At 42.8% G+C, this 17,486-nt stretch overlaps 1 protein-coding gene across 6 annotated transcripts in view; it reads left to right on the top strand.

Annotated features, from left to right (window-relative positions):
• Positions 1–17,486, top strand: part of ELMO1 (engulfment and cell motility 1) — a 533,507-nt gene that overhangs the window by 90,529 nt on the left and 425,492 nt on the right. For 3 of the 6 annotated variants that reach the window (XM_049642948.1, XM_049642946.1, XM_049642949.1), the window contains exon 2: positions 7,338–7,485. In XM_049642948.1, coding sequence (XP_049498905.1) covers positions 7,408–7,485 — 78 coding nt within the window. In that variant the 5' untranslated portion in view covers positions 7,338–7,407. The other 3 variants (XM_049642951.1, XM_049642950.1, XM_049642947.1) reach the window with 3 other exon arrangements.

Raw genomic sequence — 17,486 nt, 5'->3', positions numbered from 1 at the left:
TTTCTTTCTTTCTTTCTTTCTTTCTTTCTTTCTTTCTTTCTTTCTTTCATGTTACATTACTTAATATCTGAAGGAAGTAGTGTTGTGTGGGAAATGCCAGGCTAAGGCTAATTCCTGAAATGCCTGCATGATTCCTGGCAGCAGTCCAGGAGAGGGAAAGCAGCTTCTAGGCACTGAGGGCTCCATCAGAAATGTGGACATGCAGATATTGAGCTCTAGGACTGGGGAATAAAGTATCATTCCCATTTGGCTCCAAGGTCAGATTGTGTAACTTTAGTCTGTGTTTTGTGGTTCAGTTGTCTCTTGAGGGACTGGCAAGATTATAACTGAGGGCAGTAGACAGATATGGTAGGGCTGATGTATTAGTTAGGAGTTTTTCAATTACAAGTGATGGAAACCTACCTCAAACTCACTTACTGTAGCAGGGAATTTATGGGTTCATATATCTAGGAAGAATATTAGGAGAGCTCAAAGAATGGAAGAAAAAGTGTTAGGAGCCAGAATACTCAACATAGTTAAGACTCTTGTTCTCTTTTCCCCTCTCCTGTCTCTTTTCTCTTTGTCTTTGCTTCTCCTTGCCACATTCCTTCCTATTGCAGACAGCCCATTCCCACATGGATAGAAGATGGCGGCCTAACAATCCCCCATTGCAAGGGAGAACTCTTTCCTTCCAGGCCTCATAGAGCAGTCCCCAGAAATTGATTTGCTTAGATCATGTGTCTGTCCCTTGGACCGATCAATCACTCTTGCCAGAGAAAGGGGCATTGTCATTGGCCCCACACATGCCCAATCTTGGTTGTGGGACAGGACCTGCTACCTGAAGAGAAGAGGTGGAAAAGCTCACTAGACAGACAAAAACCAAAGCTACAAGAGTTCAGTAGAGCTGTATGTGAGGGAGAATGTGCTAGAGTAGAAGGTAACAAAATTGTCCTCAAATGATATCAATGTTTTCATGTTTTTATATAAATTTCCTTTCCTGTTGATTTTAGCAACTTACTTTTTTTTTATTTCTCCAAGTGGTCCTTATTCTACGTCTCATCTCTCTTTTTTTTTTTTTTTGCAGTTAAAATATTATATTTATGACTATTACTGCCCACTTTGTGAAGTTGGTCTATGTAATAAGTTTTTTTATTAAAAAGTTTTTTTTTATTCTTTATTTTTGAGAGAGACAGAGAGACAGAGAGACAGAGTGCAAGTGGGGGAGGAACAGAGAGAGAGGGAGACACAGAATTGGAAACAGGCTCCAGGCTCTAGGCTGTCAGCACAGAGTCCTATGCGGGGCTTGAACTCATAAACTGGGAGATCATGACTTGAGCCAAAGTTGGATGCTTAACTGACTGAGCCATCCAGGCACCCCAATAAGTTTGTTTAAAAGCAATATTAGAAGCAGTCACCTTAGTGCCCTGCTTTTCAACCAGAGATGATTTTGACTCCCAAGGGACATCTGGCAATGTCTGGAGACATTTTGATTGTCTCCATTTTATAAGTGAGCATCTGATTGTATAAACGGGCATCTACTGGGTGGAGGCCAAGGCTGCTGCTAAACTTCAGCAGAGGCCAGGATGAGTCCCACAGCAAAGAATTATCTGATCCAGAATGTTAATAATGCTGTGGTTAAGAAGCCCTGCTTTAGTGGTTTCAGGAGAACAGACCTTCTCATGGCCAAGTTTATTAGTCTACATTTTATGGATTAAAAATAAATTAATTTTATTTATTTCTAAAGGGCTTTTGCTTTTTTTCTTGATTGTATCAGTGTATGAGAGTGTTATTTTGCCCACATTCTCACCAATCAATGAACATTTATTTCTTACCAATATGATAGACAAAAAAGGTCTGTTTTGCTGCTTTAATTTGCATTTCTCTTATTACTGTTAAGAGTGACCTTTTGGGTATTTATTGACCATACATTTCCTCTTGTGTGGATTACTTTGTAAACTAAAAAAAAAATTTATAAGAGATCATTGTTAAGGATATTGATACTAGGTTAGGTCACAGCTGTTGCAAGTATTTTCTCGATTGCTTATTATTTGTTTTTAAATTTTTATGGTGCTTTTTGGAACGGTGAAGATTTTAAGCATCTTTGTGTCAAATCATCAGCCTCTTCTTTATGCTTTCTGTCTTCAGTGTTACGCCTGTTTACTAGGGCTGTCATAACAAAGCACCACAGTCTGGATGGTTTAAACAACAGAAACGTATTGTCTCCTAGTTCTTGGGGCTGGAAATCTGAGATCAAGGTGTGGGCAGCTTGGCTCTTTCTGAAGCCTCTCTCCTTGGTTGTCGATGGCCGTTCTCTTACTGTTTCCTCAAATGGTTGTCCTCTGTACCTGTGTCTAGATTTCCTCTCCTTACAAGGACAACAGTCAGATAGGATTAGGGCCCATTCTAATGACCTTATTACAACTTAATTTCCTCGTTAAAGGCTCTGTTTCCAAATACAGCCATAGTCTTAGGTACTGGGGGTTAGGACTTGATCATATGAATTTTTGGCGAACACAGTAGCCCACAGTCATGTTCGAGGGGCCTCCAGCACCTTGGGAATATGTAAATATTTGGGGGAAGTTACCAAGCTCAGTAAGGTTTAGTATCTTCATTCATTTACTGTAAGGAGTGCCAACTATCACTAGGGGAAGGATGCAGGGTAAGGAAACAAGTGTGTGCTTCAGGCTTCCAGTCCAATGCCTGCTCTCAGCTTCTGCCCCTGCTCCTTTCTACCAGCTGTCCCATGCCCTCCATGATGACATTTCCAGTTGTTGTGAGAGCAAAGACTTTTCTCTGCAAGTTTGCAACATATTGTAAAAGGGTACTAATAGCACGTTTCGCACCTGGCAAGTTGAGTTATTACTAAGATTACCTTAGGAGGCTTTTGTCAGGAGCATATACATAACATGGAATATTTGATTCAGTTCTCTCTCTTCCTTTCTTTCTTCTGAATGGTTATGTCTTGCACAGTGTTCCCCTATTCCTGAAGCCATGAAACTTCCTCCTTGGCCTCTGCTGTTGTCAGAATGGATGTTAATTCCCTGTTGGAGTAAGAGACTCTGAAATGGCACTCCCACCATCTATCAATCTATCCAGATCCTCCAGTGCAGGGGAGGATCCCTGCTCTCATGGTCTTCCCTGGCCGTCATTGCTCATCTATGCGACTTGGAAAGAGGAACGTCTGTCCTCTAATGCATGTTTGAGAAGGGAAACAAAGACAGAGTTCAGCAAGCGTGGATGAATCATAGCATCCTGGATAAGGTGAAGTGGGAGGCACCTGTCTCTTACCGTATTCTTGGGCTTAGACAGTAAGGGTGTTGGGATGTATCATTCCGTTTGGAATAAGAAGGATGTTGTACAAAGAAGAGGAGAAGAAGTAGGCCTTCCTGAGGCACAGTGCACCGTGCAAGACTGTGTCCTCCAAAGCACAAAGTAGGGGGCTCAGGAAAGCCTGAGATCAGAAGATGCCACTTTGCAGTAAGGATTGTTTTGAGCTGAAATCAATTTAGAAACAGCAGCACAGGAGGAACTCTCTGCCATTCTCATTTCTACTTAAAAGCAGGGCATAAATGTTTCTTTTGTAAAGGAAATTTAGATCTCTAAAGGAAATTTCTATTTGTAAAGATATCTTCCTCTCCCAAACCTGGAAGAGAACTACTCCAGACACCACTCTTAACCACACGAAAGGATTTGAGACTGCATAGCAAACCAACTGAACAACTTGTTTTTTAACCATACATTTCCAAATCACCATTCCACCCCTTGTATCCCTCAGGAGCCCAAACTCCTTTGCCTTTGTCTAACCTCTTGTCCACACTTTGTCACCCTGTGTGAGACGGTATGGAAGCTCCAAGCTCTAACCACCCCTTTGAGTTACTTCTCACTGAGTTCTCCTGCATGTATATACATTGCATGAGTAAACTCATTTGTTCCCTTCTGTCAATCTTGCCTTTGTTAGTTTAGTTTGCACTACCCAGCCACTGAACCTAAGAGAGCTGAGGATAGGTTTTTTCCCTTCCTCTCTAGATGGACAAAGTGAATGAAAGATTACTTTCAGAAGGGTGCTACTTTCAGAGTCCCTTTCTTTCTCTCTCTTTTTTTAAATCTTTTTTTTAAAGTTTAATTATTTATTTTGAGAGGTGAGGAGGGGCAGCGAGAGAGGCAATCCCAGGCAGGCTCTGAAATGTCAGTGTGGTGTCTGACGTGGAGCTCGAACCGTGAGATCATGACCTAGGCTGAAATCAAGAATTGGATGTTTAACCGACTGAGCACCTCGGCATCCCTCTCTTTTTTTTTTTTTAAATGTTTGTTTATTTTGAGAATGTGAAGTAGAGAGTGTGTATGCGCACTTGTGCACGTGAGTGAGAGCGGGAGAGGAGCAGAGAGAGAGAGGGAAATAGAGAATCTCAAGAATCCCAAGAATCTGTGCTGATAGCACAGAGCCTGCTTGGGATTCTCTGTTTCCTTCTCTTACAGAGGCTGATGTGGTGCTGGATCCCTTGAACTCTGAGATCATGACCTGAGCCAAAATCAAGGGTCAGATGCTTAACTGACTGAGCCACTCAGGTGCCTCTAGGCCTTTTCCCTCTTTACCTAACCTGAATACTAAGGGAAAAGGTTGTCTATTTTTTTTTCTACAAGGGAGCATTGAGCATTTGAAATATGAGATTGGTGCTCCCTCTCCACTATTCCCATAATCAGTATAAACCTATTATTTGTCACCAGTAGATAATGATGGCCAGTGGGCAGAGGACAACTTTCCTGGGGAGGAATGAAGGGACAGAGGAGTTGAAGCAAATCATTTACCCAGCTGTTTGGTGTTTCTTTCCCATTGATCCGCCTTTTGGCTTCTACTGGCCCATCTGTCAGCCTCTTTCAGTGCAGTTGTGGGGGCACACAGTTCACCAGGGCAAGTGTGTTAGTTTTTCCATTACACAGCTCCTATAGGAATGTCCACATAGGCTTGATTTTTTCCCCCCTCTCTTAATAGGATTTGCTGGTGTAACAGAAAGACTAGAAATAGGATAAAAGGGTTTAAAGCCATTACAGGGACCAGAAGCTAAAACTATATGGGAAATTCGGTGGTGGGAGGGGGAAGGATCAGGTATTTGGAAACTTTATGCTCCCAAGACCTAATCAAGCTGACTGGAAAAACATGTGCTGATGTAACAGATCTTTAGGAGACTACAATGAGGTGAGCTTCAAACAGAGATATAAAGAACTTTGGACATAGACCAATGTGTAGAGACAGACAGATTTCTAGATGGGAATCAAGAGCGGTTTCTCTCTGTTGTCTTGGAAACGTGACCTAAAGCTAAGAAGGAGACCTTCAGCAGAATGATAAAGAAAATTGCAACTTGCTCAAGGGTTATGGAGTCACGTGTAACTGACACGGGGACTTTAGTAACTAACTCCCAATAAAAAGCAACTAACTCCTCTGTCTCATTAAATTCGCTCAACTATAAGCAAAGCCATTTGACATGCATATTAAGGTTGTAAAATTTTCATGTTAAAAATGGAATCAAGTAAATCAATCAGCAGGCAAGCAGGGACCTTGCAGAATTCTCCACCCGTTTCCTAGTTGCCTCCAGGGATTTGAGAGTTACCTTACAAGGCAGAATGGTTGGAGTGTCTAGCCAGCTGCACAGACTTCCCTTTAGTGGGTCTTAAATTTTAGTTTGCATAAGAATTATTATATTAGGCTGTTTACCAAAATTTATGAACCTTATATTTATGGGGCAATTTTGACAACATTACACTCCACTTTACTGCTGGTGGCTCTGATGAGATAAAATTAACTGTTCTCTCACGGAAATATAAATTCAAGAGGATAAAATGTGGACTTCTGAGGATAACAATGTGGACTGGATTATTCATTCTGAAATGGTGCACCTGACTCTTCCCTGCTGGAGCGCCGTCTGTGCTGTTTGTTAGTGTGGGTAACACTGATGAAGTCTAATCACACTTGTCAAGTGAATTCCCAGGGGATTCCTTGTAGCCTTTTGGCTCTCTCAATGGCTCCTTTGTCCACTGCTGTCATCTTATTCTCCACAGAGACTCAGGGAGAGCCACATCATTGGATTCTCACCTGTTCAACAGGTTTTGTCTCAACAGTCTTTGAGGAATAAATACCAGTGAAAGGGGAAGAAAAGCACCCTTGGCTTTTGATTCCTGGGTGGTTAGATGACCTCTTTTAGTGTAATTCTAGACTATTTTGTGTAGAGGTGGGAGGAGGGTGCTCAAAATGCATTTTAATTTTCATTATTCTCTTGATCCCCAGGATCGTGTGTTCTTTGTTTACCTGGTATTTACAGTCTATTTTCACATTAGAACCTGTTTTCATGATTCTTATTCTAGGGTATATAACTGGTTGGGATTGAAGTGATGTGGTACAGACATAATACATTGCCCATAGAATTCTCTAGTGAATAAAGGAGCATAGAGACTATGAAGAGGAATACCCCAGTACAGATTTGCTACTTGTGCTTGCATATATGAGACCCCATAATTATTTAACAAGTCCCTGTTGTAGAATATTCGTCCAGGTGGATGTGCAACTTTAAGAGGACGGAGATTCTCCACTATATTTTCACACACACACACACACACACACACACACAAATTTAAGTTTTGAGTCACATGAATGTGTTATCCGTTCAAAAATATTAAGTTAAAAAAGTCATCCTAAAGAAACAGGCCAATAATCTAGGGGAGGCAGCAGAGGATAATCTTACTTCTTTTGTGAAAGCAACACTATTCATTACAGTGAAAATTCAAGGTCCGTTCTGTTTGCCGCACTATCCACATCAGTCAATTTTCTTCCCTCCTGAAGGCGCAGTGTGTGAACTGGCCTTGGGGAGGGAGTGTGTGTATGCATGTGTGTGAACCTCAGGGCATTTTTTCTTCCTCATGATATCCTGGTTGCTATAGTGCGGAGCTCTATTTGTGACACACAGAAAATACTTTAAAGAAATGCTGCTTCCTGACCATGACTTCCTGGGCAATCTGTTCTTCCGGAGACTGTTGAGCGCGAGAAGTTTATGTGCGTTTCTGGACAGAGTGAGCCCAGCTCATCCAGACCCTGGGCACCACTGGGAGCCGAACCCCGTGGTAAGGGACAAACTGCCCCTTGCGGGGACCACGTCTCCTGAAGGCTTCGACTCTAGGGCATTGGCTCCTTCCTGTCATCTGTCTTCTCTCCTCAGGAGCAGCCGGAGGTACAGTTGGTGCCCTGTGTGTTGTATACCCAGAGCCGTTTCTCATACCTAAACCACCAGTGAAAACAGGAAGTGATGAAGCAGAATTTGCCCTGCATCGGCACTGAGCAACTTTTCTTTCTTTTTGTCATTTCTCATTAGGTGTAGACACGTGTGGCCGTCTGCACTGTAGGATCCCGGTTCTATAAGCTTTGGACTCCCTGGGATTACCATGCCGCCCCCCGCGGACATCGTCAAGGTGGCCATAGAATGGCCCGGCGCCTACCCCAAACTCATGGAAATCGATCAGGTCAGTCATGCTGGCAGCAGTTTGGGGGTTCTCTTCAGTCTTCTTTCTGTCTTGGAATTTTCACAGACTTTGGTTAGCTCTTTTGTCCTCCTGTCTCTTTCTGGCTGTGCTGAAAAATCTGTGCAATAATAGTTGCAGTGTAGTTTGCTTTGTGTACCACACACAGTGACGACGGATGGGGTTTTTATGCTCGTTCAACATCTACTTGGATTGTGTGAATACAGGGTTTGTGTCTGAAGCTGGGTGAGAGGCGGCAGGGCCCAGTGGCTTAGGTTCCGGGCAGTTGGCACAGTGGAGGCTATCCCGGCCCTGCCTGGCAAGTGCTCATGAGTAGGTGCAGGTTGTTTTATCCTAGGCAACACGAAACTTAATTTTTTGATACACTTTCCCCTTTGATTTTTGCAGAAGCAGCCAACAAGTACATTACAGTAACAGCTTAATAGTGAAATTAGTATAGAGGGGCTTGGGCTTGCCTCCCAGCTAATTGTAATTTTATTATTAATGTAAAATGCACTGTCTGTCTAGTGCATTGTCTGGCATGTAATACATCCTCAATACGTATTTAATGAATGAAAAAATATCCAAAAGATTTTTTAATATGGCCCTACCTTTAAAAGCCTCCTTTAGCTTGGGTCTCAACAGTCTTACGGTGTGGCTTTGATTTGATTTGATTTGATTACAGGTTATCTCAGGAAGGTTACTAGAGCAAATAATTTAAGGAGGAAAAAAAATTGAGACTTATGTACACTTAGAGTTTCATAAAACAAATACTATAGAATTCTAGGTGGCTTTTAATATTTTCACAATTAGGCTACCATGGCAACTCCACTTTTTATATATGTTCTCAGTATTGTTCTATGATTATGATCTATAATTTTTTTTCCCCTGGTCAGATGTTATTATCTGGTTGAAGAATACTGTAAGAGTTGTATGGCATTGTGTGGATCCAAAAGACTATTGACATAAATTATAAAGGTCAAATCAGAATTAGTTGAGCTTGAGTGTGAATTTGAGAAAGGGTAAAATTCTAGGATTGTTGTCAACAAAGGTGTCATCGGTCCAGCTCCTCATTGTCACTTTAACTGCTCTACGAGGCAGTTTTTGTGGAGCTCTAGAAGCAACCCATGTGGGTAGAGAAGCCCATCCGGTAGTTTTATATACATTTGTGTCAGGTAACAGATGTTTGTCCTTTTTCATGTGCTGTTCGAGAGAGGAGGTGAGTTGAATTTTAAAATATGCTTGGGACTACCTGGTGCAGACTAAATACAGTTAGGACTAGGTTTGCTACTGGCTAAGGGAACCAACGGCCTCAAAGGGGAGTTGACCTCTTACATCCACATGGCAGTCCTGGGCTGGCGTGGTGCTCCGGGGACATGAACCCAGGCAGGCCTCTTCTGTCTTGTTGCTTTGCCTTCTGCATATGTGTGGCTGAGGATGGTTGTTCAGGCTTCACCTGGGAGCTCATTGGAAATTCAAAGTCTCAGACCCTACCCCAGATCTCCTGACCTAGAATCTGCATTTTAGCTAGGTCTCCAGGGACTCCTGTGTCTAGTTAAGTTTGAGAAGTACTGAGCTGGATCCCTGGTACCCCAGGTCTGGGGTACTTGTTTAAATGTTCTTGGGGCTTCTACCTCAAGTGATTCTAAGTCAGTGGTTTAGTAAATTATTTCCGTTTGATTCTGCCGTGGCTCCGGGAACCTCTGCTATCAGGCAATAGCTCCTGATACACATTCTTAGGGGTTTGTGGAGTCAGTGTCCTGTTCTTGCCTTTGGGGATGGCCTTTGGTGTGTGTGTGCCTTAACACTTATTTTTTAGTTATCTTTTTATTTTGGAACAATTTTAGATTCATAGAAAAATCGTGAAGAGTCTATTGAGAGTTTCCATAACCCCTTCACTCAGTCTTCCCTAATGCTTAATATAACTGGTACATTTCCCAAAATGAAGGCATTAACAATGGCACATTACTGGTAACTAAACTACAAACTTTATTTGGATGTCAGCAGTGTTGCCACTGATGTCCTCTTTCTGTTCCAGGATCTAATCCAGGAATGCCAACCACATTGTAATATAGTCGTCATGGTTCCTCATTCTCCTACAGCCTTTGACAGTTCTTCAGTCTTTCCTTGTTATTTCATGGCTTGAAAGTTTTGAGCAGTAACTTTAGTTCAATACAGTTTTTAAACAGAGAAATGGCAAGACTAGTACAAAGAACTTCTGTCTACCTTTTATCCAGATTCTTTAAGTATTAACATTTTGCTTCATATGCGTGACTGTTTTCTCCATTTTCTCTCTTTTTAATATATAGCTTTTTTTCTGAACCATTTGAGAGTGACTTAGAGGCATCATCCCCCTTTACTCCTAAATACTCAGTGTAAGAACAAAATCCTTCTTTTACATAACCATAGTCTCTTTATAAAAGCCAGGAAATTGAACAGCAGTTCAAAACTATCATCTAATTCAAAGTCCATAGTCCATATTCAAGATTCATCAGTTGTCCCAATAAGATCCCTTATCCCTCCAGGCTCATGTATTACATTTATTGTCCTGTCCCGATGGTCTCCATTGACATGGAATGTTTCCTTAGTCTTTCTTTATCTTTTGTGGCCTTGACAATTTTGTAGAGTACAGGACAGCTTTGTGGAATATTCTTCAGTTTGGGTCTCTCTGATGTTTTCTTCCCAGGTTTTGCATTATCAGGTGAAATGCCAGAGAGATGATGCTGTGTCCTCTTCGGGGCATTGTATCAGGAGGCACCTGGTGTTTCCTTGTCTCGTTCTTGGTGATGATCCGGTTTTACAAATGCAGATATGAGGTTCACAGAAGTTGAGTGATTTGCCAGTTCATGAGAGCAGGACACACACCCAGGTCTCTCTTACTCTGAAGACTGAACTTTAAACAGTTGGCTAAATTGTGGGCCTTGTGGTATTGCTGTATGGAGACTACACAAAGGATTAGAAACCTAACCCCTTATTGCCCTGCAGCTACTGAGATTGGAGTGAGACACTCATGGCAGTGCTGGCATCAGGTGTTGTTTCTTGATTGGGTCAGAAATTGGCCCAAGAACTGGAAATGTATTTGCACATGCAACAAAGACTTGAGCCATGATTCGTACTTGGACTTTTCTTCTGATCTTTTTCCTTGTTCAGTGAGGGTCGCATAACCTGCCTCTCTCCTGTGGCAGGCTACCTTTGTTCAGAAAGCTCTTTGCTCCTTTTTACCCTGGGCAGCTACTATTTCACTAAAAGGTTATTTCTGGGAGTTGGGTTCGGCTTTGCTGTCCCTTGTTCTCCTAAAACCTTGAGTATCCTTCCGCTTATCCCATTGTGTTGTCCCTGTCTGTCACCTTAAACCGGTGGTCCAACTCAACCTTGGGCATGCCCAAAGATCACCCAAGGAGCTTGTGAAAAATGCACATTTCCAGCCGAGCTGCAGAGATTTTGATTCTGTCACCAGGGGTGGGGCCCTTCCTCTGCTTTGTGAGGAACACTAAGTGAGGTTGATGCAGGGGCCCCCACACCTCCCAATCCAGGGGCTCGTGAGAAACCGTCATGAGCCTGTAAATTGCTTCATCTTTGAGTGCAGTTTCTCTAGTGCCTAGAGAACAGTCCGTCCTTAATCAATGGATATTTAATTAATGAATAACTGGAAGAAGGAGCACATTTCTGCTCAGCTTTGCTCTATTGATGCCTGTTTGGTTCAAGGGGATGTCTGCACGGAGCCGACTGGTTTGTTTTCTCTCCAGATTGTGAAGAGACAATTCTGCCTTTCCACTCAGCAGGAAAAGCCCCTATGGGATTTTTACAAGAAGAGTTTGCCATACCATAGGAAGCCGTCAGAGGAGTTGTAAACTATCTCGTTGGTGACTTCTGCTTTGGCCTTTATGGTCTGTTGCTGAGTTTCACCCTCAGGGGCCACTTGAAGCCACCAGTCGGTGGTTGTCTGGACATACTGAGCCTTAAAGCCTCCCACCCCCTGTCCTGGTTAACTTACTATTTTCTGAACAGCTTATTTTTCTCAATCAAGAGTATAGAACCCTCGACACTCTGATGAGAGGCGTTTGCTGAGAGTTAGTGTGGCCTAAGCAATGCAGTACACTCTCCAGGACATTGAAACCTGGATGGGGCCCCGGAGCCCCCATATTTGTGAGAGGCTCTGTTACCCTCTTTGAGCCTCAGTATCTTCGTTTTGCAAAGCTGACATAATAATTTTGCACTTTCATGATTGTTGTGAAGATTAAAGAAAATGTGTGAAAAAGAATGTAGGACATCGCCTGGCTCAGAGTAATTACTCCATAAAGGCAGCCCTGTTTCTGCCAGTTTAAGCAAGTTCTCCTTAGATTAGGAAATGAGATGCGCTGGTTTTCTTTTTTACCTGCCCTTTGTCAAGAATAGTTCCCTGGCTTTCTCCTTCTTTCTGTGCCTAATGTTTTTATTTTTATTAAACAATTTTTTAAATGTTTATTTTTGAGAGAGAGAGTGGGGGGGTGAGGGGCAGAGAGGGGGATACAGAGGACCCCATACAGGCTCCACACTGACAGCAGAGAGCCGGATGTGGGGCTCGAACTCACAAACCATGAGATCATGACCTGAGCCCAAGTCGGACGCTTAACTGCCTGAACCACCCAGGCACTCCTGCCTAATGTTTTTAATGTTTAGGAAGAGAGACAACTAAAGGGTAGGTGGGAGACATCACCTAGTAATAAGGGAGAATGCTAACTGGACATGCAGCCAGTTGTGCTGTGGAATATTCACTGGCTCCCTAGCACTTCTCCTTGATAGTTTCTTCTGTTTCTTGGCCACGTGCCAGCATTCTGGGCAGCAGATATTCTGTTCCCACACATGCGCCTCAGGCCTCTAGTTTCTCCTGTCTGCCCTGCCTCACATTCCTTCCTTTCCAAGGAGTGCACTGTGGCCAGAAAGCCACCACTCCTGTCTGCGCCTTACAAGTCCTCTGCTTATGGGTTTGCGTGCCTCCAGGATCTCATGATGCCCTTGTCTCCTGCCATCCTCTTCCCGCCCACACCCGCACCCACTGCCAGCAGAGGAGGGAAGGGATGGTCCTGCCCCTGTCCCAGGCCATTCAGTCTGTCCCATCCCCCGACTCTCTGGCTGCACCTGTGTTCTAACCCGTCCTTTCCCCTTACCTGAGGCTTTGCCCCATCACTGTTGTCTTCAGTTGTTCTTTTCTTCTCTGCTTTCACCAATAAGCTCTTCTGTTCCTGCCTTGGAAGGCCCTTCTCTTGACCTAGTAACTCTCTTGCTAGCGTGTAATTTAGGTTGTGTCTTTCCATTCCAAGTTGATTTAAATGTTGTCAGTATAGACCATCACCTGTGCTGTGTCAGTATCTACTTAATCTGAGAATGAGTAACAACTTTCCTCTCCCTGGAGCTGCTCTCTGATGGCTGCAGTGCCTTCTGCTTTGCTAAATGGAGTGCTCCTCCCTCCGCCTTGCTTGGCCTCGCTGTCTTGGTTACACTTGGCAAAGCTGCTCATTCTGATCTTGAAACTCCCTGTTCTTCATTAAGCTGCAGTCCTGAGATTCTCCCTCCTTGTCTGATTAGTCTTTGTGAGTTTCCTTCATGGTTCCATGACTTTCTCCTTTCTAAATTTGCCCCAGCCTCAGTGCTTAGCCCACTGGTCTGTGTGTTTACTACTGATACTCTTTGTCTAGATTCCATGTTCTCTCTTGGCTTGAAGTATAACTTCTATCTAAGTAACACCAGCTCTGTCACCAGTGTGCCCCTGCTGGCTGGCCACCAGGTCTTCTCCATTTGATAGATACGTTATGCCTCTATATAAGCCTCCATGTGCCTGCAGAATACAAGCAAGTGATTGGTGAAACTGTGCAGATGTAAGCCTGCAGAAAGGTGGTGTGATAGGTGTTACCAACTTTTGGAAGTTATTTCAGGTAGAAGAAGGATGGGTTAGATGTGTTGTTCACAACCCCAAGTGTACAGACTCCATCCTGTCCATACAAGGAAATAAAGCCCACTTCTACTCAGGAAAAGCTAGCCTAAGCCATCCCAGCAGGCAAGGGGTCTGGGTCATCTCTAATATCTGTGCACCGGACAAGCCCTTGGGAAGGTTGTTATACATCATGTTCAGGCCCAGAAACAATGATGGGGAGAGATGCATATATTTTTTTAAATGTTTATTTTTGAGAGAGAGAGAGAGAGAGAGACAGAGAGACAGAGAGCATGAGCGAGCAGGTGAGAGTCGGGGAGGGGCAAAGAGAGAGGCAGACAGAGGATCTGAAGTGGGCTTGATACTGATAACAGTGAGCCCGATGTGGGGCTTCAACTCACAAACTATGAGATTATGACCTGAGCCGAAGTTGGACATTTAACTGACTGAGCCACCCAGGTGCGCCGCATGGTTTTTAACCTTAGTTGGATCATTCTCAAGGATCCTTCTCAAATCCTTCCCAAATGCTTCAGGGGTGAGGGATGTATGCAGTGTGTTTGAAGGCTTTTCACACTCACTCCTGCAACAGCAGCTTATATTGGCCTTTTGATTTTTGCATGCTTTTGCAAAAGATTTTGTTTGAGGAGAGTATAATACAACTAAAAAAAAGTAAGTCATGGATGATTCTTGAGTGATCCTAAGACTTGAATCAGATTCTTTATTTATTTAAGTTTTTCTTAAAAAAAATTTTTTTTAATGTTCATTTATTTTTGAGAGAGGGAGGGACAGAGCATGAGCTGGGGAGGGGCAGAGAGTGAGGGAGACACAGAATCCGAAGCAGGCTCCAGGCTCTGAGCTGTCAGCACAGAGCCCGATGCAGGGCTCAAACTCACAAACCGTGAGATCATGACCTGAGCCAAAGTCGGATGCTTAACCAACTGAGCCACCCAGGTGCCCCTTGAGTCAGATTCTTTAATTTGACTTGATGTCCCCTCCATGATTTCCCTTCATATTACCCAGGGTGCAAGGTATCTTTGTATTGACCAGGGTTCAAAGCTGCTGTGTGCAATTTTTAAGTACCATCTTGCTATATAGAAGCTTCCCCTTTAGAAGTATGTCCCTGCACATGCATGTGGTTCATTTCTTGCAGTTTCTTTCTGAGAGTAAACCTGCTTGAATTCCTCCTGCTTCTGTTCAGCCCTTCATTCCTTTAAATCCTGGCTTTGCTAACACTGCCCAGAGCCTTCTTTGTATTCAAACCTTTGCTGAGTGTGTTATAATGCAGTTATTTTTCCATCCTTCTCATTTCTTATACCATTTTCTTTGCCTGTAGCTTTTATTCAGTTAATATAGTATGCACATAATGTTGCTTACATTTTTTTAGTGTACCCATGTCTTTTGAAGTAGATTATATGCTCCCGGTGATCAGTCAGCTTGTGTTTTACATGTATTTGTACCCTGTGATCCCTTACATCGATCTCTATTTCTGTGTGTATCTACTTTAGGTTTGAACTATGAACAGTAAGGATGAGAATAAACCATTGATATTCTCCATCCTCCTAGCAGAAAAATTGTAGTAGCATCCTCTGCCTATATATGGTCGGGGATATTATTTCCCTAAGAGAAACCTACATGATGTGTTTTCAGGCAAGCGTGTATAAAATGACTGCCTGCATTTTCCCCTTAGCTATCCTATTTCTGTAGATATGTTTTTTTGTTTTTTGTTTTTTGTTTTTTGTTTTTGTTTTTTTTACATTTTTTAATGTTTATTTATTTTTGAGAGAGAGAGAGAGAGAGCGAGAGAGAGAGAGAGAGAGAGAGAGAGAGAGACAGGCAGAGAGAGAGGGAGACACTGAATCCGAAGCAGCCTTCAGGTTCTGAGCTGTCAGCACAGAGCCCGAGGTGGGGTTCGGAGAACCCATGAACCATGAGATCATGACCTAAGCCAAAGGCGGACATTTAACCGACTGAGTTACCTGGGCACCCCTCTGTAGATATTTAAGATATAATCTAATATGTATAACTTTGATTTACCCAAGACCTTTTTAAGCTCATTAATTGCATAAAGCACATTTATTTTTAAAAAAAAATTTTTTTTTAACGTTTATTTATTTTTGAGACAGAGAGAGACAGAGCATGAACGGGGGAGGGGCAGAGAGAGAGGGAGACAGAATCGGAAGCAGGCTCCAGGCTCTGAGCCATCAGCCCAGAGCCCGACGCGGGGCTTGAACTCACAGACCGCGAGATCGTGACCCGGGCTGAAGTCGGATGCTTAACCAACTGAGCCACCCAGGCGCCCCCATAAAGCACATTTAAATTTTTGTGCTTGACATTGGAGTTTTGCTCATTCTGTACATAATAATAACAGTAGCAGTAGAAATAATAGCATGGGCCATCTGATGAGCACATACGATATGCCAGGCAGTATGTTAAATGCCTTGCAATGGAGTATTTCATCCCCCCAAAAAGACTTTAGATGTCCTAGTTCATAATTGTTCACAAGTTCATTAATTTGCCTCAGATCACACAGCTAGGAAGCTACTGATTTGAATCCAACACTGCATGATACTAAAACCCAGGCCATTTCTACTAAACCATAAATCTGTTTCGTAGCTCTTTTAAAAATTTCATTTCAGCCTAATTGAGGTGTGATTGACATGCATTATAAGATATTTAGAGTGTACATCATGGTGATTTGATATACAGATATACTGTGAAAGGATTCTCTCCCATAGAGTTAATTAACATACCCATCACTTCACATATTTATCTTTGTGTGTGTGTATGAGAATGTTCAAGTTCTACTTTCTTAGCACATTTCAATTATACAATACACTGTCATCAGCTGTAGTCACCATGTTTTACATTAAGCTTTATTCATCTTATAGGTGATAGTTTGTACCCTTTCGCCAGCCTCTGCCTATTTCTTCTACCTCCCCAGTCCCTGGCAGCCATCTTTCTATTCTGTTTCTGTAAGTTTGATTTAAAAAAAAAAAATCCCATGTGTAAGTGATATCGTGTAGTATTTGCCTTTATTTAACTTATCTTACTTGTTAAGTAGTTCTTTTTCAGATTCTCCATCTCTTATGCTCCTCCCTAATTGTTCCAACCATTAACACCAGTCTGATTTGAGCAGACACATACACCATTGCCAAATTTGCTTGCTTCAGCCACTAATGACGTGACTTCCAGGGACACACTGTGTTATGAAAGCAAAGATGGTATTTCTTTAAAAATGAGGGGCAATGTGGCCACTGGCCTAGGTTACTCCAGAAGGAACCACCTGAAATGAGACATCCTGTTGAGGCTGGACACTGGTAAGGCAGTTTGACTTGGTGCTTATAGGCATGGGCAGTGGGCAGACTGATAGGGCCTGAAAGTCTGGGCTGCCACTTGAGAGCTGTGTGACTGGGGGCAAGCCTCCTGCTTTGTAAGAAAGAATTGGCAGTATTCATACATCCTTCCTGGCATTGTGGGGATTCAGTGAGATCATCATTCAGCGCTCTGCTTAATAATGGTAACCACTAGCAGTCAGTTATGAGTTTTCAGATTGGCACAAGCTTTTTGTGTTCCAGGCAAGACTGGAAGCAATAATACAAACTTCTACTTAGTTGCATTAAAGTCAGTTCTGTAGCCTGAAAACCCATAATTCCTGCGACATTTAAATATTGACAGCCTGGTGAGCTAAAATGACATCTGAACTCAAAATATGTTTTGAATTCAGAACTTTAAGATCACATAGCACATAGAATGCACAACATGAATGTACTTAATACCACTGAACCGTACATTTAAAAATGGTAAGGGCCACCTGGGTGGCTTAGTCGGTTAAGCGTCTGACTTCAGCTCAGGTCATGATCTCACATTTTGTGAGTTTAAGCCCTGAATTTTGCTCTGTGCTGACAGCTCAGAGCCTGGAGCCTGCTCTGGATTCTATGCCTCCCTCTCTCTGCCCCTCCCCTGCTCGCTTGCTGTCTCTCTCTCTCAAAAATAAATAATTAAAAAAACCTTTATAAAAATGGTTGAAAGTGGAAATTTTATGTTTCATATTAAGTTTATTTATTTTGAGAGAGAGAGCAAGCAAGCATGTGAGTGC

Source organism: Panthera uncia, chromosome A2 (assembly GCF_023721935.1).
Source record: "Panthera uncia isolate 11264 chromosome A2, Puncia_PCG_1.0, whole genome shotgun sequence".
Lineage (NCBI taxonomy): Eukaryota > Metazoa > Chordata > Mammalia > Carnivora > Felidae > Panthera > Panthera uncia.
Note: the sequence above shows the minus strand (reverse complement) of the source record. Positions and strands in the feature narration are given on the sequence as shown.